Source organism: Aythya fuligula, chromosome 17 (genome assembly GCF_009819795.1).
Source record: "Aythya fuligula isolate bAytFul2 chromosome 17, bAytFul2.pri, whole genome shotgun sequence".
In the NCBI taxonomy this organism is placed as follows: Eukaryota; Metazoa; Chordata; class Aves; order Anseriformes; family Anatidae; genus Aythya; species Aythya fuligula.
Window position 1 is genome coordinate 11,328,459 of NC_045575.1, and position 25,093 is coordinate 11,353,551.

Sequence of the window (25,093 nt, forward strand, 5' to 3'; positions counted from 1 at the left end):
CTCATCAGAGATAACAGTGGTTGAATATGCTGTGGCTGTGAGGTTATTGAACACATCCATACTTTTTGCCTTTGGTAGGAGAAGAGCTGGAACAATGTTGTTCAGTTGTGAAAGTCACAGTCCAGGAATCTAATATTATTGTGCAACGTAGTTCCCTCAAAATGGAGCCTGCTGCTGGGCGCTTACCTGCTCTAAGAGTGATCAGTACTGAGCATATCGTAAATTCACACGTTCCTTTACACTCCCCTAACTTGCAAATAAGCTCTTTATTTTGGCCTTTGCATTTAAGGGAGAAAGGGGGAGTTTCCTACAGCTTGCCTTTCTTCCATCCTTTTCATTTGTGGCCTTGGCCATTTCTCTCTATGCAGTGTATATTTGTACTTGATCTGGAAGAAATTGGGAATGAGGGAAGTGGGGAAAAGGCAGGAAAGGAATGGGAGTCATCCTTAAAGAAAGTGATGAAGTAAGAGTGTTAATGTGTGAAGGAAGCAATCTGATAAGGAAAAGATGGAAAAGACTATAAATACTAGAGCTGGGAAGAAAGGGGAGCAGATGTTATTTCAGATCACAAGTGTACATGCTAAAAAAGCTATCACCACCCCACGCCACCCGCAGAGCTGCCAACCCAAAGAATTCAGAAATTGTAGGAGTGATTTAAAATGAATATACAATGGATCTTTTTGCTTTCTGTTCTTGAAATTACAGATCTAATCTTAATTTTCAAGCTTTTGAGCACATTTCTGATAGTTACAAATTTACTTCAAAAACAAAACAAGAAAAAAGCAATACAAAAGCAGAGAGTCTTATGAAATCACATGATTCCTTTAAGAAAGCTGCAAAACATCATGAGATATGTTATATAAATAGGAGATTTGGCTGCCTTGTGTCAGTGGATAAGAGTATGAGAGTCTGTGTAGTAAGATAGTGTCTTCTACCAATGTATTCTTCTGCTCAGATGACTGAAGGCTGGTGATAAAGACATATCTAGCTGTATCATATGAGCTTACAGGTTCTCTGGCAAAGAGAATTTGGGGCATAGATGGGAAGTAAACCCAGCTTTTTTTTTTTTTTTTGTATTGTTGAAAAGGGCCTGAATTAAACTCCCAGTTCCATCACTCCTTTTTTGAATCATTTTTTAATTTGCTGTCTCTCTGAATGATCCTGTTATGAATCAGGATTGGCTCTGTGCATGAGTTGCCAGTAACACACTAAAATGAATGAGAAGAAAGGGAAGTATTAAGTCACTGAAACTGGGGCCTCCCTGACAAATCTGATTTACAGTCTAGATTGATAATGGCAATGTGTGTTTCTGGCTAGTTATAGATACCAACCATGAACTGTCTTCCAGTGTGTGTCAATTCTGCAAGTCCAATGTATTTACGCAGGTATACACCTATATAGGTATATGTGTGTATTTGTAGATACATACAATGTACAGACTTTTTGTCTGCATAGTAAGTATTTTTACAAGAATTTAAATGGTTTGACCATTCTAGTGTTTTGTTCTTCTATCCCCACAATTGTATTTTGCAGCATGGACCACTTTGTTGTAGTATTGAAGAACCCACAGATTGTATTTATAGAAGTGCCCTAAGGGATTTAGAGTCTAGCTCCCACTAAGAGTCCCACTGATTAGTTATGAAGGAAAATTATAGGGAACAGTGCCAATACAGCAGTCTGCTTCCATGCACAAACATTAACCCAGAGAATATTCTTGCAAGGTAAATATTGTAGCTGAGTCAAATCCCAAGCTCATGTGAATGAAGGGAGAAACTCCTCCTGAAGTCAATGGAAATTGGATCCTTTTAGTAAGGATAACACATCTAGAGAAGATTTAATATAGAACTACATGTCAGTTATTGATGCCCCACTGGGATAATATTATCAAATTTTGTCTAATTTGGAGCCAGTCAACCAATGCCAGCTGCACTGCAATGTTTAACCAGGTGTTAAATAGATGTGAACTAGTTACATATTCTCCGTCAAAAGGAAACAAATAAAGATTGCAGGTATCTAGAATAAAAGATGAACTTCCATGTACATCATTCACATTTTTCCTTTTCTTCCCAATATATGTTTGCCCATTCTAGACTGGCTTTTATTTTTTGAATTTATTTTTAAATGGTCTGTTTTCCCAACAGGGCAGCGCTCAGTAGAGATGATCACCCATCCTCCAGGGGGTTGTCCATAATAACATAACTCTGCCATGTTGTCATTCCAATCTTACTAATGGCAAAAAGAGGTTAAATGAATACCCCAAGGCTACAGAGTGAGAAAATTAGGATATAGGACTTCCTGACTTCCAGTCCTTTGCTCAGGTCACTAGACCATACTGCCTTTGAGGGAGGTGAGATCTTGCTGGTTATATACTGCCACTTAAGTAAGAGTATTCAAGGCATGCTCTGAAGAAGAGAGCACAGGGTGTGCTATAAGGAAGCAGACACTGGTGCAGGGCTTATTGCAGGCACACACATTTCTTTTCACTGTGGCTCCCTGGAGCAACTGTTTTTTGGGATGGTGATGGGCTGACACTAGAGTGTTTGACAAAACACCACACTGGGTCATCTGGGTTGATTTGGGGGTTTGAGCTAGCACAATGTTCTGTTAATAACCTTCTTTTAATATCAGTTGATGTAATTTCTTTTGTTCTATATGCTGGTAGACTAGCATTGAATTAATCCTGAATACATGCAGCAGAACTTCTTGCAGCAAGGGTTTGGGTGATTCCTGGATTTCCATCACCTCTTTGACTCTCATCTTGTTCATTCCGGCTGTAACTGCTGGCTAAGATAAGACTCGCACACTTCTCTTTGTCCAGGATTTGGACTGGCTGCCTGGCGTTCCCATGGGAGCGTTGCCTCGGGTGCTGAAATGAGCCCAGATCACTGAAGTGTTCTGCAGCCAGGACAACCTGTTCTGACAGTCCATCACTTCCACAGCTCTCTGTTTCTCTGACAAGCCCAAGAGCACATGCAGTGCCCCTATATTTAAGGCACTGACTGGATTAGATCTTTCATCTTTACCCGCTGTTATTTCCACTAACTTTTAGTTTTGCATTGAGCAGCAGATGAAGATGAAGATAAAGATGATGACTTCCGAGCTCCACTCTACAAGAACGTGGAGATTAAAGGAATCCAAGTACGGATGAAATGGTGTGCCACCTGCCACTTCTACCGTCCTCCACGCTGCTCTCACTGCAGCGTCTGTGACAACTGTGTTGAGGTAACCATTCTGTTGGTTGTGTTGGCTATGCCTCAGTGATGGGGCTGCATGTACTACTGGAAATGTGTAGAATGGTACCTCCCCCATTATCAATTTTTGGAAGTTCCCAGCTCTAGCCTTGCTGATGGTCTCCTACCAATTGGTATCATTTGAAACATAGCCTTCAGTTACGATGTATGTTACATATGCAGTAGTGCTTGATGTCAGCTTTGTTGCCAGTGATAATTAGGTTAAGAGTTTATAATCCTGGCAGTATCTTCCTGGAGGTAGTATAGAAATCATGAATGTTAAAAAAGGGGTGAATGGGAGAGTTCATGCAGAGGCAGAGTTCAAGAGAGCAGAAAATCCAGGGCGAACTGTTCTAGCTTGTCTGCTTGCCCAGTAAAGTAGGCACCAGTTTGTTCCAAATTAAATCATGAACCCTAAGCTAACTGGGTGCACATGAACTTCAGGAAGACCAAACTCAGAATCCAGTGAGTAGGTCTCCAGTCAATCATAGGGCTGTACGTTTGTGTCAACACCCCTGCTCATGCCATGAACTAAGTCATGTTGGTCCCTCTGAATTATGGGCCTTTCATGTTTCGTGGTAGCCCTGAAGTCTTGGTGAAGCACACAGGATTGAAAAAAAAAATCCCAAACAATAAGGTGTGCGTTTGGGTGTCTCCTTGGGATGTCTCCTAAACTTCTAAGTACAGAGTGTATTGCCAGGGGGAAATTTTTTTATTGCTGAGCTAAAAATTCCACTTGTTAAGGATACTTCTGCTGCAAGTTTTGTTGTTGTTGTTTTTTCAATAGAAAGATGAATTTTTTAATATGTCTAAAATATATTCAGCTGTGCCATTAAAATGAAAGAAATTGCTAATCAGAAAGGCAAAAAATACCATTGTCAGCTGGAATGCTGTATACACCATCTTTGTACTAATCCTTTTTGCCAAAAGCAAGGGAATAGTCCCAAAGAAAGCAGCACAGCTACTTGTCTGAGAAAAGCTGACTGGGTTTATCTCGTGTCAGTTATTTTCTCCTCCAGGGCAACATATATCTAAGTTATAATTAGCTGGGAGCAGCACTGTGCCTACTAACCATCTATAGATAGGACAAGTCTGTTCTATTGTGGAAGGCCTTAGAAAAATGCTGTGTCTGAGAAGATGGAGAGTCGGGAGCTACCGAAGTCCCTGGGTGGAAGGAAATAGCCACAAACTATTCATTGTCACACAATTTCATTAGACTGCTGTGAAATGTTAAACAGAACTAGATTTTTCATAGAAAACCTGACTCATATATTCCTAAGTATAAGGAATATACTTATATATAAGTAATATATATATAAGTAAGTGAAAAAACATACGTGTTTTCACTAATTCTAGATTCCAAGGATTGTTTAGGTGATGATAAATTCTGTTGTCCCATGGAATTTCTTCCTTCTGCCCTCCCTAGTGGCTCAGCATGAAAATCCATTTTCAACTAATGAAGTTTTCTCAGAAAAAAACGATTGCCTAGAACTCACTGGTATAAACACGTACAATTTCATGCTGCCATAGGGCCTCCAGGGGAGTCAGTTCTGCAGCAGAAATGAAAATGGGAGAGATTCCAAAAGTAACCTAAATAAAATAGCAGAACACAAGGTGACTTTTCCTAGCTCTCAAGAAGCTTTATGATGGTCAGATTAGTTCAATGTGTCTTACTGTTCTGGTGGGCAAGAAAGAAACTCTGCTTGTATAATTAAATTGTGACTGCTGTGAATGAATACAGGCAGAAAGCATTAATGACTTCTGAATTAAGAAAAAGTGATCTTAAACACTGTCATTTATTGATTCTTGTGATCTTAATTTCCCACTCACCTGTCTATTCTAGAAGAGCTTGAGGACAGTAGTAAGAGGGACTCTGCTGGCTTTTCCATGTGGGACCCATTCAGGGTTATAATTGACATCTTTTCACTTTCAGTCTAGAATGTGCTATGGAAGCTCACAGCCCAAATATACAACTTTTGAGCCAATGTGATAAAAATAAGCTAACAACAAAAAATGGCAACATTTGCAGAAATAAAATCAGTTAAAACCTAAAGCCCGCTGTGACCAGATGGACTCCAAAATGAATCCATGATGAAAGTAGTCAGATTTCTGTTTTCTTTACTGAAGTGTTCACAGTGGGTATTCATATAGTTTCATAATCTGTAGATATTTTAGGCAGTATACAACAAGATTCACAGCATAGACACATGCTATGTCAGCATTGTAGCCCAAAATGATCTTCATTAAATTGCCTCTGTCATTTTCTAATGTGCTTTGAGAAAGTTCTAAGCCATTTATTGTATATTGTAAATTTTTGGTAAATATATTATACAGACTTCACAAATATAAAAATTGCTTTGTCATCATTGGAGAATTTTTAAAGATAGCATTACAACAAAACAAAGAATAAACAGTTAATGTATTGATGTAATCGGTGTGTAATATCTGCTCTGAACAACCCAGAAATAGGAAGGGCTTATTTCTCTGCACCTGATCTTTCTTTCACTCATGCACACCTAGAATAATCACATTGAAGGCAGTGGACTTACATGGTTATAAAACTGTGTAAAGGCTCTTGAAAGGTGTCTGTGGGTTGACTTCATTATAAATCTGTTAAAAGGGATGTGACTTTATAAGGTACTTTGAACTTCTGATGGGGACAGCTGGTTAGTTTGGGGTTCATAGCTATCAGTCAAGTTGTCCAGAACCTTGCCTGTGTCTTAGCCAGATATTACTTAGTTTGGGGGATCTGCTTGGTAAAAGAAAAAAAAAGAAGTATTTTTTTCATGAGGCCCACTATTATTTAAAGTAGATTCATTCAGCTTACATATAAATACAGAAATGTGGGAAGCCAGTATTGCATCTTCAAAATTTTATAGGTTATGATAACTTTATTTTAACTGACTCCTTGTGCTAAGGATGACCAAAAAAAAAATCAGTGCTTCTGCTGCCAGCATATAAATAGCCTATTTTTTATTGCTTTATATTCTCTCTTTGAATTCTATAACCTCTCAAGTAACTCTCTCCATTCATAAATATAGAAACCACTTGGTCCTTATAAAGATTGTGTTTGTGAAGCTGCAGAACTAGCCTGATGTGTTTTTACATGACAATGGTTTAGATATCTCTAAGAAAATGTATTTCCTTTCACTGTATGGATATTGTTCCCTGTCTCTCCCTTTCTTTACAAGGATTTTGACCATCACTGTCCGTGGGTCAACAATTGCATAGGACGGAGGAACTACCGCTATTTTTTTCTCTTCTTGCTGTCCTTAAGTACGCACATGGTTGGAGTATTCACCTTTGGTCTGATCTTCGTATTAAACCACATGGAAAAGCTGGGAGCAGCTCACACCACCATTACGTATCCTTCTTCTTGGTTTTTGAAGACACAAGCTGACCTTAAGGAAAATGTGAGAGTTGATATGAAGACTTGTGTTCCTGGAACTGGTGCAGATTTACTCCTCTCCTGATTTGCATTGCTGTTCCCCTGTAAATGCCTATCACAATTTTTCCTCTGTACCCATCTGATCTATGTAACCATTGATTACCCCCAAAACTTTAGCCAACCTTTTGTCTGTGTCAGTCATTGCTAAGGCAAACCAGAAAAAAGATACACTCTGTGTATTGACTTCCAGCTGGTGTGAGCCTGCACTGCTGGGTACTGCTTACTGTATTTAAAACAGATAATACAGTAGAATTCGCCCTGGAGGCAGTTCCACTTTGTGCTAGTGTAATACATGAACCCTTGTCTCTGAGAGGTGTTACTCACGCTGACAGTGTAGGGCAGAATAATCTTTACAAGACGGTTTGAGCAGGAATCAATAAGTTCACTTTATTTTTGAACCATCTCAAGGATAAGGACCCTGTCAAGGAACAGATAGACTTAAGGTAAAATTTAATTAGCCTAACTAGAGGTGAGGAACATGCTCCCTATTTCCAAGATTTTTTCTCTTTTTCCTCTCCCTGTTTTTCATGACCTCTTTTTCCCTTCACTCACTCCAGTTTCTTTAACTCCTGGATACAGAATGGCTGTCATGTGTGTGGCTGGATTATTCTTTATTCCAGTCATTGGTCTCACTGGTTTTCATATTGTTCTAGTGGCCCGAGGGCGCACAACCAATGAACAGGTAAGAAACAGTCCTTTCTCTGTGTTTGTTGCTAAAATGTTGATTTGGGAAGGAAGGTCAGCTTGGTTAAACAAAAAAAATAAAAATAAATAAATAAATAGACGCATATCTTAACAGTAACACTTTTATTGGAATTTTTATGGGAAGCTAGGAAGATTGCCTAGTTTTTCTTTTTTTCTTTTTTTTTTTTTTCTCTTTTCCTGAATGCACTACAAACAAAGGTTTTCCCCTTCTCTTAGCCACAAAGCACAAAGTCTTATTTACCATTTAAAATCTACTTATGACCTTGAAATAGGTTTTATGTGGTGAGTACCGCCAACCCCAGAAGTTCAAACTTTATGACTCAGACTGAACAAATTATGAGACTGAATAAAAGAAAGAAAGGAAAAGATTAAATCATATTTTTGCCCTGTCTCCTGGTATTTTGAACTCCCCCAGCAAACCCACACTGCACATAACAAGGCCTGAGCTAGCTCTTTGTCTTGCTCTCTTTGTCTCTCTTGTTCTTGTGTATGCACACACACATGCACAGAGGCCAGTGGACCTAACTTGTTTTCCTTCTCCAAATAAAGTGCCAGCACAGCATCTTGTGCCAAAAAGCCTGTGAAACTTCAGTTCCCTTGCAGTTACTCACGTGTATATAATACACAGCCACTATGTGGGTGATCCAGACCTATACGCATGCACACGTGAATAGCATGAAACAGATGACAGAGATCTAGTCATGGGATTGATAACATGTCCCTGCCACTTGTAAGGGGTAGCTCAGTTACAAAGCGTGACGCTGGGGCATGCAGCGTGCCAGTAAGCTGCACACAGTACTGTCAGCTTTCTGCCCAAGGCTGATTAATTGTGGATATCCCAATGCTTTACCCTTTACAGCTCCAAAGTTGTGCTCATACACCTGTTTTTTTTTTGTTGTTGTTGGATTTTGGTTGGTTGGTTGGTTGCTTGCTTTTTTTTTTTTTTTTTTTTTTTTTTTTTTTTTTTTTTTTTTTTTTTTTTCGGTTGGTTGATTAATGTTTCTCACCACCAACACCTCCTCCTCACTATTTTCACTGTTTTTGCACATGTGTTTATGCTGCTTTTGCATCTATGGACTCTCTAGCCCATGTAGAGTAGCGTGCTGTTCTGGCTCTTGCAGGTTGATGGCCTAGTACTTATGTAGCTTGTATAGGTGCTGCGCAGGCTGTAAGAGTTGAAGACATCTGCCTGAGTCTAGGCCTTTGTAAACTGAGATGAGGTTGTCTCCTATCCCACAATAGACAATAAAACCTTTTATCCGTGAATAGTGTGAGAAGTTCACATAAGCAAAGATCTGAAGTCATCCTGAATTGTTGCCTAACATGGCCTTTGAACAAAGCAGGCTTACTGTAGCTGTAAATCTTTAAATGCTTTTCTCTGCCCATCTTAGTCTTTCTTGGAGTCAGCTGCTCTTCATTTGAAAATTGATTTTGGCCAAGTATTAAGTTTGATAGTGCTAACAACAGTGGCATGAAACCCGGGGCATTTTAGTCTTCTAGCCCAAATCATGTTGTTTTAGGCTTATATCTGTGCAGGGATTAAAATTGTCCCTGAAAATTCTAGGCTGAGGAGGAAGGAGAAATTTAATTAAATATATATATATATATATAATTCTTGTATTTCTGGCTACACTGACATTTAGATAGATTGAGAATTTTGCATTTAACTAGATTGAAATAACTATTGGAAAAAGCATCCTATCCAGCTTTGGTTTCCTGAGCTACCAAACCACTAGAGATTAACTCATCTTCTTGTGCCATTTTCTGAAAATCAAATATAATGTTGTCTTAATTTCTGCCTAGTCATGTGTACTGCATAGCTGGAACTGGAGGGTGGTTGTTCCCAGCCTTCAGGTGCCTTTCACAGGAGGCATATCTAAGTCATTAGGACACCAGACCAGGAGCAATAGATAAGAGATTTGCTTTGCCATTGCTTTAAAACATTCACTTTTCTCCTGCAGTCTTAGTATTGATTCTGTTTTCTCAGACTGTTAGTTATCTGCTGTCAGGTCCCCAGTTAATATATGCTCACCTACACTTGTCCTCTTTTCTGATTACATTTTATAGGCCAGTGGTGCAGACATTGTGGTGTTCTAGTGTACGTTTTTGGTATTTATTCCTTTTGCGGTTTGTAGGTTTTGAGCATTCATAGTAGACAGACTGTGACTTATGAGTGCATAGTGGCTGAATTTAGATTCTTGTGAGCTTTCTGAATGCCTCTGAAAGTCTTTAATGGAATCAAAACAACCAACATCTGCTCGTAGCCTGGTATTTTTAGTTTCTGAATAGTTAATAACTACCCTTTCTTCTGAGACTGCTTTCTCTCTGTATCTCAAACTACTTTAGAAACCAAATTGATATAATTAGTAATGTAATCTGTGAGTTAGAGAAATTTTATTTCCATGTTGTGTTTGAGAAACTGGACAGAGAGAGTTGAAGTTGCCTTGCCAGCATCTGGCAGCAAGTCAGCTTAAGCCCAGGAATGAATGTAGATCTGCCAAATGTCCCAGGTCCATGCTTTAGTCATCATGTTACTCTTCCAGCACTCAAAACTTCCAACATTTCTCTCTTGGCCTTTTAAAGAGTTTTATGGAATATCAAAGAGGCCAGCATAATATACTGCAAAATCATTTAATCGTTGGTATTTTATGTGCAAGTAATTAAAGTATTTCTGGTACTCTTTAAACTTGGTGCTAGATCAGGACTATGAGTTGATTAAAATGCATTACTTGCAAAAAGCAACAGTAATGCTTTTAACAGCAACCACTATTAATCTCTCTGGCTTTATTGGTATTTATCCCCATATGGTTACTTTCAAGTATCTGCCCGTTGAGTACATACCCTTTATAATGCTTGTGAAGCTTTGAATATATCCTGCCAGTCTAATGAGACTTGACTTTTATTAAAGTAGCTAATTTCCAAGCAAGCATTGTAATCACCAGGGACTTCCTGGCACCCTCCCACATAAGGCAGTGGTTCATACTGATTGCTGCTAGGGATAGGATGCTGTTTTAGGGGAAACACTGATCTCATCCATCATGGAAAATGAAGAATTGACACTCCTTTTTGTTTGGAGGGGACTTGCCAGGGTAGAGGAGTGGAGGTGACCAGGGAAGGAAAGGGACAAAAACATGAAGTCAGGCTGACAGCAGGCACAACTCATGTAGAAACAGCATTGGGAGGTGAACCTGACAGCTTGGATATATACTGTGCTCGCAGTGTTTTGGGGAAGGGATCTTTTGTTGGTGTGCATGCTGGCTAGAAGTGGCCATTGCATGTGGTGTGTTAGAGAAGGAGGGAAAAGGAGCAACATTCAAAGTAAAATGGTCTGTTTGGGAAGGGCACTAGTGTTAGAACAAGGTATACTGTTCTGGCATTCTGAGGGCTGGATGATGAGTATTATTTAACAAGAAGTTTGAGCTCTGTCCTGAATATGTTTCCAGGTGACAGGTAAATTTCGAGGAGGAGTGAATCCTTTTACCCGAGGATGCTGTGGAAATGTGGAACATGTGCTCTGCAGCCCTTTGGCTCCCAGGTAAGAGAAATGCTCTCAACTGGGAACAAGTGAGATGGATGAGTTGTTGGGACAAAGGGAAAAAGTATGCATTGTTGGGCTCACGAGTGAAAGACAATTAATGAAATAAAAGGGAAGTAAAGCAAAACTCTCCAGAAGTCTCTGTGGTAGCTGCTTCACTGTTGCATGGCTGTAACCTATCAAAGCAGTTGCTTTCTTCATGTAATTCATAATCCTCATCCCAGAAATTACTTGGAATGAGCAAATCGAATTATATCAAGAGCTGATAGCTTTGTCTCACCAACTTGTTCATCCAGTGAATTTCAGTAACAAATTTCAGTATGTTAATCTTATTTCCAAAATGATTTTTTGCATTGTCCGAGTATAGGTGAGGAATTCTAGTCCACTAGAAAGAAAGAACGATTCTAAAATTGGTCTTTCCCCTTGAGACTTGAATCTAATTTAAGGCAGCTGTGGTTTTCAATCTCACTGGCACTTTCATTATCATAAAACAGATTTTCAACCAGGTCTACATTATGGAACTTAGCATTTTATTTATGGCTTTCTATTTTTGAGGAAATAGATTTATCCCTTCACATCCTGAAATCAAGATTTCAATGCAATAGATAGATGGAGTATAAATATCCTAGATGCTGAGCTTTCCAGTCTGTATACACGTTAATTACAAGAAGACTTAATTGAGCTTTTTCAGGGTGCTGAGCAATCCCAGGCACCACTACCACTATGTGTCTTTTTAATTTATTTTATTTTGCTGTGCAACAGATAAGTTCTAAACGTCTGTTACTTGTATTAAAGTAAAGACGCTGCTTCTCAAACTTACCAAAACTTAAAAATCGGGTCAAGATATTTTAAGAGAGCTTGATATTAGAAGTTGGGATATACTCATGTTAAGAGAGGTGTGGGTGTAATGTCATCATTGCTATTCTCAGACTTCTAGCAAGCAGTATTTTTCTGTTTTGTGAAGACCTGTTCAAATTGTCCTGTATATTGTGAGTCACTGAGCCATCATTACCAGGATGTCCTGTTCACTAGATAAAACAGAGAAAGCCTGTGTGTGTGTTTTGGTATTTGTTCATGGTACAACCACTGCCCAACTGCACTCAGAATTACAGTCCACGGGAAATAAATTAACTGTCTAAAATCAGCCATTTCCCTTCAGATTTGTTGCTTGCTATAGGCCTGTCTGTTTCTTTTTCCTCCATTTATTTGAACACTCTAAACATGCTACAGAAACAAGTCACTATGTGGTAAGCTAGAACTGACAACACATCATCTTCTCCATGTTAATTCCCCATGTGCTGGGTCTTATTCCCCCAGTCTCCACCTGCCACCGCAGGGAAGCTGTTTCATGTTAACTAGGTAAGCTCTAGTAAATCAATTCCATTGGTGGTAGGCCTCTCTTTCTGTCTTCACATGAACTGTGCAACTGTGTTCTTGTCCGTCAGTGCTTCAGAATTTGCTTTTCTCTTTTGTTTTTAATGCATCCTCTCCTTTTGCTCACTAAAAACCTTTTTTTATTGCTTTTTTAATTATTACCTGGGCTGACATCCATTGAAATAAATGGAGCTTGCTTATGTAGATTCTACCACATCCTTAAATCACACCCTGGAAGTAGGAAGATTTTCTTGTCTCTATGCCTAGTTGTTAGGTTGTAGTTTACTTTAATGATGACTGTTGAACAATTAATCAGGTATATAGTCGAGCCCAAGAAGAAGCAAGCTGTGAGCGTGAAGCCTCCATTCCTCAGACCTGATTTATCTGAACGACAAATCACAGTGAAGATCAGTGACAATGGGATCCAAGCCAACCTTAACCGGAGCAAGGTAAGGTAGCCTTCAAGCACTTCTTTTGAAGAGCATGTCTTAAATGTTATCAAGCCTGGAAATAACTTTATCATTGAAAATCTTCTTGAGATAATGCATCTCTTGGAGAAACAGGCAGAGATTGAGCCCTTGTCTTACGCTTTATCTTCTGAAAGTAACACAGATTTGATAACTGGAGCCCTTGATCCAGCAACAGCCCTCTGGGCATCTTTTGGAAGAGACTGTTGTTCTTTGCAATAGTTAATTACTTTATGTCCCAAGACTTCGCACCTCCTGGTGATCAAATTAATTTTAACTAACTTGCTGTGTTGTGGGAACCAGGTCAGTTGTTCTACTTTGAGGAAAGTCACAAGCTTCCAGACTGCAGGAAGGTTTGTGTCCAGTGAAGAATATTGTGTCAGAAGTTGAGTTCTCCACTCTCCTCTTGTTTGTTAATTTTTTCCTGACATGAAATCTAAATAAGGATTATAAAAAAAGTAGTGGATTAATTAGAAGCCACTTTGTAAGATTTTTGTGGTAGACAGTTACTTGCTGAGAGCTACCTGGAAAGTTGCTGGAAAATGCTAGAAAACACAAGTGTATTCTACCACATATTAACTAACAACCAGATTTTAGTGGAAGGTGTCCCTGCCCATGGCAGCGTGATTGGAATTAGATGATCTTTAAGGTCCTTTCGAGTCCAAACCATTCTATAATTCTGTGATAACTAAATAATTCTATGATTACTGTGATGGTAATGTTATTTAGCGTGCCAAGTAGACTAAGATAATGCATTTAAAATTATACTGGCTTGTGATGACAGTGCTAATTTCATATATGACAGCTCTTGTCTGCAGTGAATGCTCAATTATATTTGTTGTTACAGGTAGTTCTCATTCTCTGGTAACTCCAGCACTCTGACACATGCTGTTATCTAACCAAGTTGCGGTAATGATTGATTCTTTGGTCATTTTCAGTCTAAAATTAGCCTGGAAGGTCTGGAGGATAAAAGTATGGATGTGCAGCCACCTCTCCCACCCAAAGGAGATCAAAGCAAGTACTCTGAGCTAAAAGGGCAGCTGGGAACCAGCGAAGGTTAGTTGCATGATCAGAGTTTTATTTTTAATAATATGAAAACATTTTAGCCTCTTTAAAAGGTTTCTGGTATTCTCTCAAAACAGTAATGGGATCTGGGTGAAGGGTTTTATTTTTACAAGAGTTCTGAGCTAGAGGAATAAACAGCAGGAAGGAGGAAGAAAAGTCGACCTGAAGTGGCTCATTCAAGCCTAGGCTGGATATTTCTTTTCATTTTGGAGAGTTTTTAAACCCTTTTAAACTCATTAATTTTTCAATCAGTTTTAAAATGAAAAATCTCATTTTGAAATAAGGAATCAGATGAAATGCTTAGACATTGCAAACAATTATTCCATTTATGAAAAGATGAATTTAAAGCTCTGAGACTATTTAAGAAATAATTTAATGATTTAATAAAAAATAGTTTAAGAAATCTTTTTTTTTTTTTTTTGGACAGAACTATTTGTTGAATTCAACCCAAATAACCAGTAATTTGAAATACGGCAAAATTACTACTCACCAAAATATGTCATTTCACATTAATGTATTATATTTTCTTCTTCTCTTTAGATTGTTGATCTGGCCACAGGCACTGTTATTTCCTCATGGGGCCCTGTTGATTTTGGTGGAATTATACACAAAATACTGCAAGTCCTGTTCTTTCCAGCACAGAGCTCAGTTTGCAGAGGACCATGGATAACAAGCACTCAGGGATGATAGTATGCTGTCCATACATTCTAATACTAAGTTTGTTGCTTTTCTTCTTCTCCAGAAGGTGGCCTTTCACCCAAATTGATCAGCCCTCCTACACCTGCCATGTACAAGTATCGGCCAGCTTTCAGCAACAATCCCAAAGTCCACTACCATGCTGCAGCTGAGCAGGTGAGTGAACTGCAGTAGCCTGCGAGAATCTGTTCCCAATTAATACCAGACAACTTGGAGCTGAGGAAAAATTTACCCCAGGGCTTTGGTGAATGTCAAAGCGTAAATACAAATAACAACATTAGGCATTGGTGTGTGATAGTGTAGATTTTCATTATGCTTCTTTTGAAAACATGTCTACTTTTGCATCATTCCTTTGTTGAGCTTGACACATGTGCCCTGCTGACAAAGGTGCATGGCTGCTTGGCCAGTGTCTCGGCCTGATCCTGAGATGCTGAGAAGTGTCACCTCCCATTGGCTTCTCCTGACATGGATGCCAGTTCCCATTTGCTTCAGTGGAAGCTGGGCATGCTTAGCACTTTTCTGCATCACATCCTTTAGACGACAGACAACATTCTCAGTGATTCCTTAGCATGTCAGCTGGCAAAACATAAAAAACATGTAAGCTTCCCAAGAGATATTTTAGTTAAATTAAAGGGAAATTATTTATGTTTGACCTGTTTTAGCACCTTGTGAGAGCATTTGGATTATATATTGGAGGAAAAAAACTTCAAGCACTTCACTTCTTTTCTTCCTATCAAGAAAACCGAGGTTCAGACCGTTAGAGAGCCTATTCCTTGGCATGAATGTTGCCTGTTTTCTCTTTGTCTTAGAAACTTTGAAACAGTTCACAGTGTTTTCTTTGGAAGAACAGTACAAAACTAAACTCATTGCTAATAGGCTTGTTTTTTTTCACTTATTTCTCATGAACACGTTGCAAGGTCCCCCTCCAGGACCAGAGAAGAGTAGTTTGAAAATCACTGATACAGCTTTCAGTATGCATCCAAATCTTTATATACCAGTGAAGATACTCTAAGCACACATAGATGCAATATAGATCCAGGATAGGTTCTTATTAAGTCAGGAGACTGGGTGGTGTTATGAATTGAGAACGGAGTACAGTGTCTTCACTCTGAGGGTTGCTGTTTCAGTCTCAGCCTAAAAAGGTTCTGTTACTAGAGGCTGACTGGTGTACATTCAAAGAGCTTTGTAGAATTGTACAATTTTCAAGTAGTCACAACTTTCTTAGTCAAGTGGGAATATCATAAAAATGAGTTCACTTGGCAATCTGAAAGGATTACATGTATTTGTGTGCCAAGCCATATCTAAGTATAATGTGCAGAGAGAAAGAGAGTAGTTTGTGTGAGGAATATCATGTTGTCTCTTCTCTATCAGTTCTTCAGCCTGTCAATGTAACTCTGCTTTTGAGCAGTAAAAGCTGTTAGGAAAGGGGGATCGGATCACAAGGATAAGTAGCACAAATTCACTTACAAGCTACGTCATTTCTTTTTCCTCCTCCTTTACAGGCTGTCACTTGGTCTCCTTTTTCCAGAGAAGGCCAAATTTAGCACCGTGCTCTAGAATACAGTCAGCTGTTTTACGTATTTCCCTGTCTTCTAGGTTAAAGACCAAAAAATTAAGAAAAATTTGGAATAGAACAGATTTTTGCTAGTTATGCTATTTTGTTAATTTGCCTTGAATAAAAATAGATAAAGAAGAAAGTGCATTGTATGCATTTCTTCTTAAATACGTGGATGATAATCATTCTCTGTAGAGACAGTGTGGCCAATTTATTATGCATTATGGCAAACTTAAAGAAGTTTGCCTTAAAGAAGAAGCAAAAGTTACTTGCTTAGCATAGAATGGCCTTTTAAGTGAACAGAACTGCAACCAGTCTTTCACAGAGTAAAAACAAAGGGAAGTTTTATCTGTTTCGAATGCAAGTAAATATATTATGGGCTATGTTTCCTTCTCTGAGGTTGCTAATCTCTCCTACACAGGCAGTAAAAAAGAGAAGATTGCTTCATTTTGTTGTCTAAATCATGGGAAGGAGCCTTTCTGCTTTAATTAATCTCAGATGCTTAATTTTGAAGACCTATGACCTGAAATTCAGAATTATTGAACATTATAGCTCTGAGTAAAGTGGTTAAGAGTGTGCTGGTCCCCAGTGTGTTGAAATGAAACCTAAGATATGACTGACTCAGCACTCAAAAGCAGACATCCCTCAACTCACAAGCTATTTCTAGAAAAGTTGAAGCAAAGTGCTTTTCCAAGGGCAGTATTATCTGATTACAATCTGATTTACCTTAACAGAGTTCAGTTTAGAAGTTCTCTCATTGTGCCTGTGTATTGATTTACTTATTAGTCAATATTATTTAACGCTTACTGTGACTGACTCCTTGCTTCTGAGGTGCTTATCCATATGCTGAGCAGGAGTTAGGAGATTCCATATAATGAACCTTTGTCATAGCTAGGCTGCATGTATGTGAGAAGACATCCGTGTTTTTTTTTTTGTCCTGTGCACTCCCATGGAGACTAAACCTGTACATACGCGTTATAGCCTTCTGTTTCTCATACTCACCTCTATTTTAGATCACCGTGCAGGAGGGACACAGTCAAGGGGCTCTGATTGAAGAGGATGGCGGCAGCCTTGACTACCAGTCTGAACCAAGCCTGGACATCCCCAGCTACCGAAAGAGCTCCCTTCACAAGACCTATCAGTCTTCCCCACTCCAGATAGATTCCTTTGCCATCAATTCACGATCCCTGAGCCTGAAGTCTGCTGGCAGGAGAGGGACAGACAAAGTGCCCCTTCATCCAATAAAGTCTGAAGGGGCGACTTCCACCCCTTACAAAAGCATCTTTTCTCCCAATTCTCTGTCAAACAGAAATGGGAGTCTTTCATATGACAGTTTGCTAAACCCCATGTCGCCCTCGGGGAGGAAGTGCATCGCCCATTCTGCAGTCAGCTCTGTCGGGTACCACTCACCATATTTATCAGCCAAAATGTGCCATCTCCGGGGGAGTGAGCTGCAACGCCAGCCACCTCAGAGCTTCAGCCCAGTGCTGGGGGGCCCAGCTCCACATCAGCGAGATCCCTCTCCAGTCCGCTATGACAACCTTTCCAAAACCATTATGGCATCCATCCAGGAGAGGAAGGAGATGGAAGAGAGGGAGAAGCTCCTCCACTCACACCCTGATTCAGTGTTTGCAGACTCAGGTGTTTATGACACCCCTAGCTCTTACAGCCTTCAGCAAGTCAGCACTCTCTCTGAAGACCCACGCAGCATGGCGATGAGGTATGGATCTAGAGACAATCTGATGGCTGCTACCAGTTTTAGCACAAGGAACCCTATACTGCAGTCCTCAGTGTCTTCACTCTCAAGTGCAATGACAAGAGCACCAAGGACTTCCACAACCTCTCTTCAAGCTGATTTAGCCAATAACAATGTCCAGTCCCATCAAGCACTACAGGGCAGGGTGAGCAATGGCTCCTACAAATCACCAGGCCACCAGGTCCCATCGTCCCCCACAGGGATGCCTAGGTCACCCTCTTATGGAGGCCCGAAAGCTGTCTCGTTTGTAAACACTGTGGAAATTACAGAGGTGCAATCAGTGGGAGCACAAAGGTACGTACTGCTTTCAGAGCTGCCGAGCAATGACAGCCTGCGTGCAACTGAGCACAGACATTTCCCAGGCGGCACGGCCCAGGTTACGTGTTCACTGTAGGCCAGTAAGGGTGGGACATTTGTGGGAGCTCTTCAGTTCGGTGACACCACAGAGCAACCACATCATGACAAAACGTTTGCACGTTTGTTGTAACTTGGACTAGAGGTTAAGTTGTAAAATTCATAGTGGTTTAATGTCTTAGCTGAACTGGATAATTATTTGCAAGATACAGGGCAAATTATCCCTCCTGTTACACACAAAAGGGTGGAGCTGTTTTAGTTTGCAGCCTAAACAGAGGCTGGACCCAGCGATTGCCTGGACACAGAAGCAAAGGTAGGATCATGGCACACGCGAGTGTACCCTACACTAAGGGACACGGTGACTGAGACAAGTCCTGGGAACTGTGCTTGTCATAGAGAGCTGCATATTTAGCTGTGACGACTGCCCCATAGTGCAGAACTGGTGATAAAAGCAGAGGCCATCTTTCGGTCGTCTTCCTTACTGTAAGAAAATGGGGAGCAAAGTGGTGTCTGAGCAAGATCTTCAGCTGCAGGTTCTCCATGCACTCTTCCTTCTGGAGACCTTGGAAAGGAAAGTCTGAAAAGCGCCATGTGATCCAGCTGAGGTTGCAGTATTTCAGCCAAGTGAGGCCTGGAGGGCTAATCAGAAATATTTAGATTTTCTTTGCACCTGGCAATTACTGCACTATGCTGTCATCTAGTTAAGGTCCCCAGTTTCTAACTCCTGCATTATCCAACATTTTAGGGAAAGTTATTGAAATGTGGGACAACTATTATTGTAGTTCTCCCAGAGTTTAGTGCCAGCACGTTTTTCCCTGGTGTTTCCAAGTGAATTGTATTTATTGAGATGATTTGTCTACTGGTGGAAGAACTAACACTGAGCAGGCAGACAGCTATTATCCCCTCCTCACATGAATTAAAGAAATTAGTTTATTTCAGTAAAAGAAGACCTGTGGACTTTCTCTTGTCTCTCTGCCCTCTGTTTGAGCCCTGGACACATAAGCTGCTGCTCTAGGAAAGATGCTAATATGAAAAGCTCATTGCATTTTCTCTGTCTATGTTTCTTGGTTATGCTGTGTCAGCTTGTTGGTCACACTGCTTTTGTTTAAAATGTAGAGCCTGTAAATTTACTCCAGTTCATCTCTTCAAAATAACAAAAAACACAAAGTCTGGCAGAAGTGCTCTAGCAATTAAAACAGCTACAGATCCCATTAGATATTAAAGAAAGTTGCAGACATTTGATACCAATGAAGAGGATCTTTTTTACTGAAGTTTTTAAATCAAGTTGAGTATCTGGATTAAATATCTCAATAAATTTGTCCTTTTTACCTAGTGAAGTAAACCTGCCACAAGTACTCTCTGCTTTATAAACCTAGCACATTTTGGTTTGCAGGCAGGAATATTCCCTTCTGGAAGGTATTTCAGTCCCAGACCCACTGCTGCTGACATGAGCCAGTGTTAAACTTCAGAGCGAGCCAAACCCAAGCAGACAAACATTCACTATGCAGGAGGAAGATGCGAGAATACAGCAGATCCTACTTGTTCTGGCACTTCCAGAATGTACACAAGGTCTTTAGTAGGCTTTTATCCAGTTGCTTGGTGAATCTTGGAGATGAGGCACACTAAGTTTTAGTGTAATAGTCTAGATTTAAAAGATCTTTTGAGAGAAGCCATTTGCACCCTGGCAATATGTCTTAAGAAAGGAAATTATTTTAAAGAGTCCATCAGGAATATGGTCTTCAATTACCGGCATCCTAGTGTGCTTCCTGACTTGATTCAGTTTGTGTCTTCCGTCATTTAGAAGATCTTCATTTCAGTTTTCCTATGTCTTTCAGAGATGAGCAACATAATTTTAATTTTGAATATTTAACTGGGAAGTGTTTTTTTCTGAGTATTGTATTTCTAACTGTAAGAAAGACACAGTTTGGATTAAAGTCAGCAGTGAAGACAGTTACACCCTCCTGCTGATACTTGTGCAATTAGTTTGGTTCAACAAAGTATTTAAGCAAGTGGTTAAATGAACAAATGAGCAAATATTACTGGAGTTTGGTCCACTAAGCTAATGGGCAAAGAAATTCTCTCATTTCAGTGGCTTTTCATCAAGTTATTGGCTTCAACCAGATTGTTTCCATGCTTTAATATTTTTGCATGAGTGGGACTTGGTGAAATACGGATAATTACTCATCCTCAATGAAGCCATTCCATTATCATCCTTCAGTAACTAACACTGCATCTTTTGATATTTCTTTTGATGCAGGGATGACATGCAGTTGAAGACACCTCACAGTAAAATAAATGGACAGCCGAAAGGAATATCCAGGTTGGGTTCAACATCAAGTTCCCAGGGGACACCTGTCAGCCCTGCTAGACACTCAAATGTTAAGAAGGTGTCTGGAGTTGGTGGAACGACCTATGAAATTTCAGTGTAAAATAAAAATTAAATAAAAATAAAGAGCCATCCACTCAGCCAGCCATGAAGCTAGGAGCACTGTGAAGACTCAAATAACAACAAAGAAGGAGCAGCAGCAGTCGGCCACTCTCCTTTTCTTGTTTTGGGTTTGTTCTGTTTTCATCTCTATCTTTTGGCCAAAAACCAGCTGCAGCCTTATTCTTGAGGGAATAAAATTGTACAGTCCATCAGACTCTTCATTAACCTGACAGATGGGAACTGGCTACCACCTAACACCACAACCACAGAGCGGATTTTGTTCATGCAAGAGAGTGCTAATGCCGTTATGCATCTGTCTGTCCAACAAACCCATTGTGTACCAGTTGTGCAGTGAACAAGTGAAATGTCCAGGATTGTTCAGTTTTTCCATGCCCATTCCTGTTTCTTCTGGCTGGTGGTATGTCCATCGGGAGTCAGAGGCCAGCTGCTGTTTTCCTACTGAGAAGGAAAGAAGGCTCCCTGCGCTGGGCAGTCTGCGTGTATGACAACTGCTCTGCATCTCCCAAGAACTGCAGGTCAAGTTCCTCCTCCTGGGCAGGAGCAGGGCAGGGGCACCCTGGGCAATGAACGCCGTCTCATCTTTAAAAGCCTCCCTGCTCCCCGATCATGGCTGGGTGCAGGAAAAAGGATAGCAACAGCTTCTCACTGTCTGCAATGTGCCTCCCCATGTGTGAAATCGTGTGTGTGCACCCGTGTGTTTGTTTCTCATGGAAAAGGACCGCAACACCAGTAAGGATCTTCCACTCTCACCTCTTGCTCCCTCTGGTTTTTAAAGGCTCCTCTGACTCAGAAACAAAACCAAGTGGATAAGAAAGGAAGTGTTTGGATGGGAACATTTTTTAAACAGTCGTCAGCTGCTTTCTCCACACCCTCCTTATTACCTGTTGGATCTAGGCAATAACGTGGTTTACTGCCTTGCCCTGGTGCCCTCTGTGTAATCCTGCAGCAGGGTTATCACGATCTGTTGAATTTACAGTGTGTGTAACTGAGCCAAGCATAAGTCTAAAGGATATAAATTTGCTGTCTGCCTAATGACTAGCACATTCCCTCTGGTCTTCAATACTGTTACACAAAGGATTTTTATGTTTGGTTTTTGAGTTTTCTTTCCCCTTGGGAACAACTTTTTAAAATAATATCTATCAAATCTATTTAACATTCTAAGGCTTCCTTTTCCTGTCTCGAGAAAACTACATTTACTTTCTGGATTTAAAGACAACTTTACTATAAAACAAACAAACAAAAAAACAACAACAAGAAAGAGTTACATTATTTTTGTCATAGATATCAAGACTCTGATAACTAATTTTGGGACAAACGTTTGATTTTTTTTTTCTTCTTTCCTTTTCTCCTTTTCCTTCCCATTTACTTACTATCAAAAGTACTGAGGTCTGGACCAATGTTAAATAGCCAGATCATGTGTGCAATTAAGAATATCCTGAGTGACTGTTGCCAAAGTCAGTAAAAATTTATCAGTGAGCCAGTCAGCATATGAAACCTTGACTTTCCACCTGGTTCTCCTGGTGAATAGTTTTGACTGGAGAGCTAAATTGGTTGTTTTTCAGGATATTTGTTTCAAGGCACTAAGTCCTTTTCAGTCCTTGACTATAATGGAGAACTCTCCAGATATCTGGTAGCAATTCAGAGTGCATTGATAACATCCTACTTGTCTTCACGTATGTCAAGATTAATTATTCCAGAAGGCAAATGTTGACCTTAGTTTTGCCTGGTTAAAATTTATCTTTTGATTTGATAAATCTTGACATCCACTGCAATACATGCTTACTATATGTTCCTTTTGTATCACATAATTTTTGGAGAGGAAGATTGAAAAGAACATAAGAAAGTTAATTATCTCTATGTGTAAAGCTTGATGTTGTCTGAAGGGAGAAATCTACAAAGTGATGTGGCTGAAATAGGCCAGTTACGAGACAGTGAACTAGAAATCAGTGTGCATTTTATGGCCTTGGTGATATTTTAAATGCCTACTATGGGGACATTACAGAGCAGAGAAGCAATAGTCCTTCTGTGCAGATTTGTTCACTGGCGTGTAGATTATTGCCTTTAGTTGGAGGCACACAGTGCCGGAAAGATGCTGGCAATCTGTATCAGGTACAGAGGGAGCAATATATATTAAAAGACTGGACAGGCTGGCTGATGAGAAGATTTAAAGGGCTAAAAAAATGTCACTGGCTAAGCAATGAAATAGAAATTGAATATGATAATTTTACAAATATTAGTTAAAAAATATAAAACCAAAGGTAAATCATAGAAGTCAGAGGGTTGTCACTGGTTACCAGTTGGTCTGCTTTTAGAGGGAGGAGAAAAGGTGACAGGGAAGGAGCAGTGGAATAGTCTTCCAAGGCAGAGTACTGGAGGCTACCTATTTCAGAGTCAAACCATATTCAGACAAACGATTAGAGAAATTTCTGTAAGAGGTGAACCTGCAGGGGCAAGGGGCTAGACCAAATGGCCTTACAGATTTCTTCCATCCTTAACTGTTACTAATCTGCAACTCTGCCCTGATGTTAACTCCTCAGGAAGTTGCAGTACTTCCTCAAGGACTGGAATTCACTCTGGTGCGTAGAATAACACAAGACTTATCTGTTTTTAAAGTATCACATATGCCTCTTGTGAGCGCTCAGAAAGAGGCGATGAGTGACACAGAACTTGGGTTAGTGATCTAGACAAGGGCACATTTTGTCATGTATTTTTGAATATGTACATGAAATTCATGCAAGCAAGGCTGAAAGTCCGTACCAATGTAATATTTGAGATTTGCATCCCAGTGATGCTTCACTTTAATCATTCTTCTCCTACATGTATAAAAGAAAAAGCTACTGAGGAACTTGAAGGGCCAAACAGCCTTTGAAGTTAACTACATTAGTTCATGAGAGAAGAATTTCTCAGCAAGACTAAACACAGTATTGTGTGTATAAAGCACTAATATCCAGGGTTATTTTTGAAATAGTTCACAAGGGGCAAGGGAGGAAAGAATGAATGCACTGTGTCATTACAGGTTCAAATGTAAGGCTTATATATTTTGTGAGTAGTTCTGGCCACAGTTGAGACACATCTGATACAGTAATAGGTTTACAATGGTACCAAAGTCTTTTTTTTTTTTTCCTTTTGAGGTTTGTATATAATTCAGTGCACATAGCCTGGAGTAAATTATTCAAATCTTCTGAAAGAATAATCTAAGCAGAACTGTTAACAGGAGATTGCATGCAGCAAATCCAGACTCATTTCCACTCAAGGCACTGAACCTACAGCTGTTTTCTCAGAAATGTAAGTGTCTGCTTCCACAGCTCCTATTGTGGGACTGGGGACCTACTTAGTACATGTAATTTTGGAGCAGAATCCAGCCCATGGTAAAGAATAGTTCTTCAAACAGTTTACAGATTAGCAGCAGAGTTTCTCTTCTGCTGAGATACTCAATTTTTACAGACACTACAGGCCAAATCTTCAGGTGGTATAAATTGGTGCGGCTCCGCTGAAACGAGTGTAAGTGATGCTAATTTACAGTAGGTGGGGATCAGCCATGGAAATCCAGCACAAGTTAACACATATTATAAAGTAGCTTCTTGATTTTGTCATGTTTATTTCGTGTTTCAGAAGTCTTAAAACTTTTCAGCATGTTTTTATTTTTAGCTGTGGATTGTATTACTTTTTTTTAAGAACAGCAATAGTTTTTGTTTAGTTTATGCATCAATTTTCATTGCATATCGCGTTTTATTAGCCATTCATTCCCTGCTCATAAACTCCCATTTAGCCTCCAGGTTTTCATTGTAGTACAATCTGCCTTGAAAAGTTGGATCTCTGTATCTTTAATTGTATAATATATTGAGTATTATGAAATTAAATGTAACTTACTACATGGGTGGGAGAGAAAGGAAATATTTTTACTTGAAGCCTTAATATTTTCTTTTTTTACTGCTTTGTTTGTTGACCTCATAGGAAAGTCTGAATAGCAAAGACTTTGAAAATTTGGGCCAAATGCTGTACTGATATATAACCAGCATTTGGCCCCCTATGTCAAAACTGGATGCAGACATAACCTGAAGTGAACAAGGGAAAATGCTTCAGGGTGGCATGTTTTCCTGAAGATCATTAATACAATCTGAAAGATGTGTCTGTAAGCAAGTACATTAAAGAAGTTCTCAACTCTTGAATTCTGAAGAAAGGTGATAGTGAGAACTGCCCAAATATTTTACATTTGCATTTTCTTTTTAAATTAAAACTAAACAAATGTACTTACATAGTTTGGTTAAAGTCGGCTCAAAGGGTTGCACAGAGCTGTATTAGTAGCCATGTGCAGCAAATGAACTGTGTTGTGTTGCTGTTCTGAAATTGCTAACCAAGTGTAATGTCATGTCAACTTGGCCTAAGATAATCACCTCATGGGCGTTACAGCGGCCGTTCCTCAGATAACGCCTATTCTCCTATAAGCCTAATGTGGAAA

The 25,093-nt window shown here is 39.7% G+C and overlaps 1 protein-coding gene across 1 annotated transcript in view; it reads left to right on the top strand.

Moving 5' to 3' along the window:
* Positions 1-24,531, top strand: part of ZDHHC8 (zinc finger DHHC-type palmitoyltransferase 8) — a 112,046-nt gene extending 87,515 nt beyond the window's left edge. Inside the window, exons 3-11 of the mRNA XM_032198721.1 lie at positions 3,065-3,222; positions 6,422-6,594; positions 7,258-7,360; positions 10,827-10,918; positions 12,609-12,741; positions 13,698-13,815; positions 14,567-14,676; positions 17,089-18,125; positions 20,443-24,531. Coding sequence (XP_032054612.1) covers positions 3,065-3,222; positions 6,422-6,594; positions 7,258-7,360; positions 10,827-10,918; positions 12,609-12,741; positions 13,698-13,815; positions 14,567-14,676; positions 17,089-18,125; positions 20,443-20,614 — 2,096 coding nt within the window. The 3' untranslated portion in view covers positions 20,615-24,531. The remainder of the gene's footprint in view (positions 1-3,064; positions 3,223-6,421; positions 6,595-7,257; positions 7,361-10,826; positions 10,919-12,608; positions 12,742-13,697; positions 13,816-14,566; positions 14,677-17,088; positions 18,126-20,442) is intronic.
* The last annotated feature ends 562 nt before the right edge of the window (positions 24,532-25,093 follow it).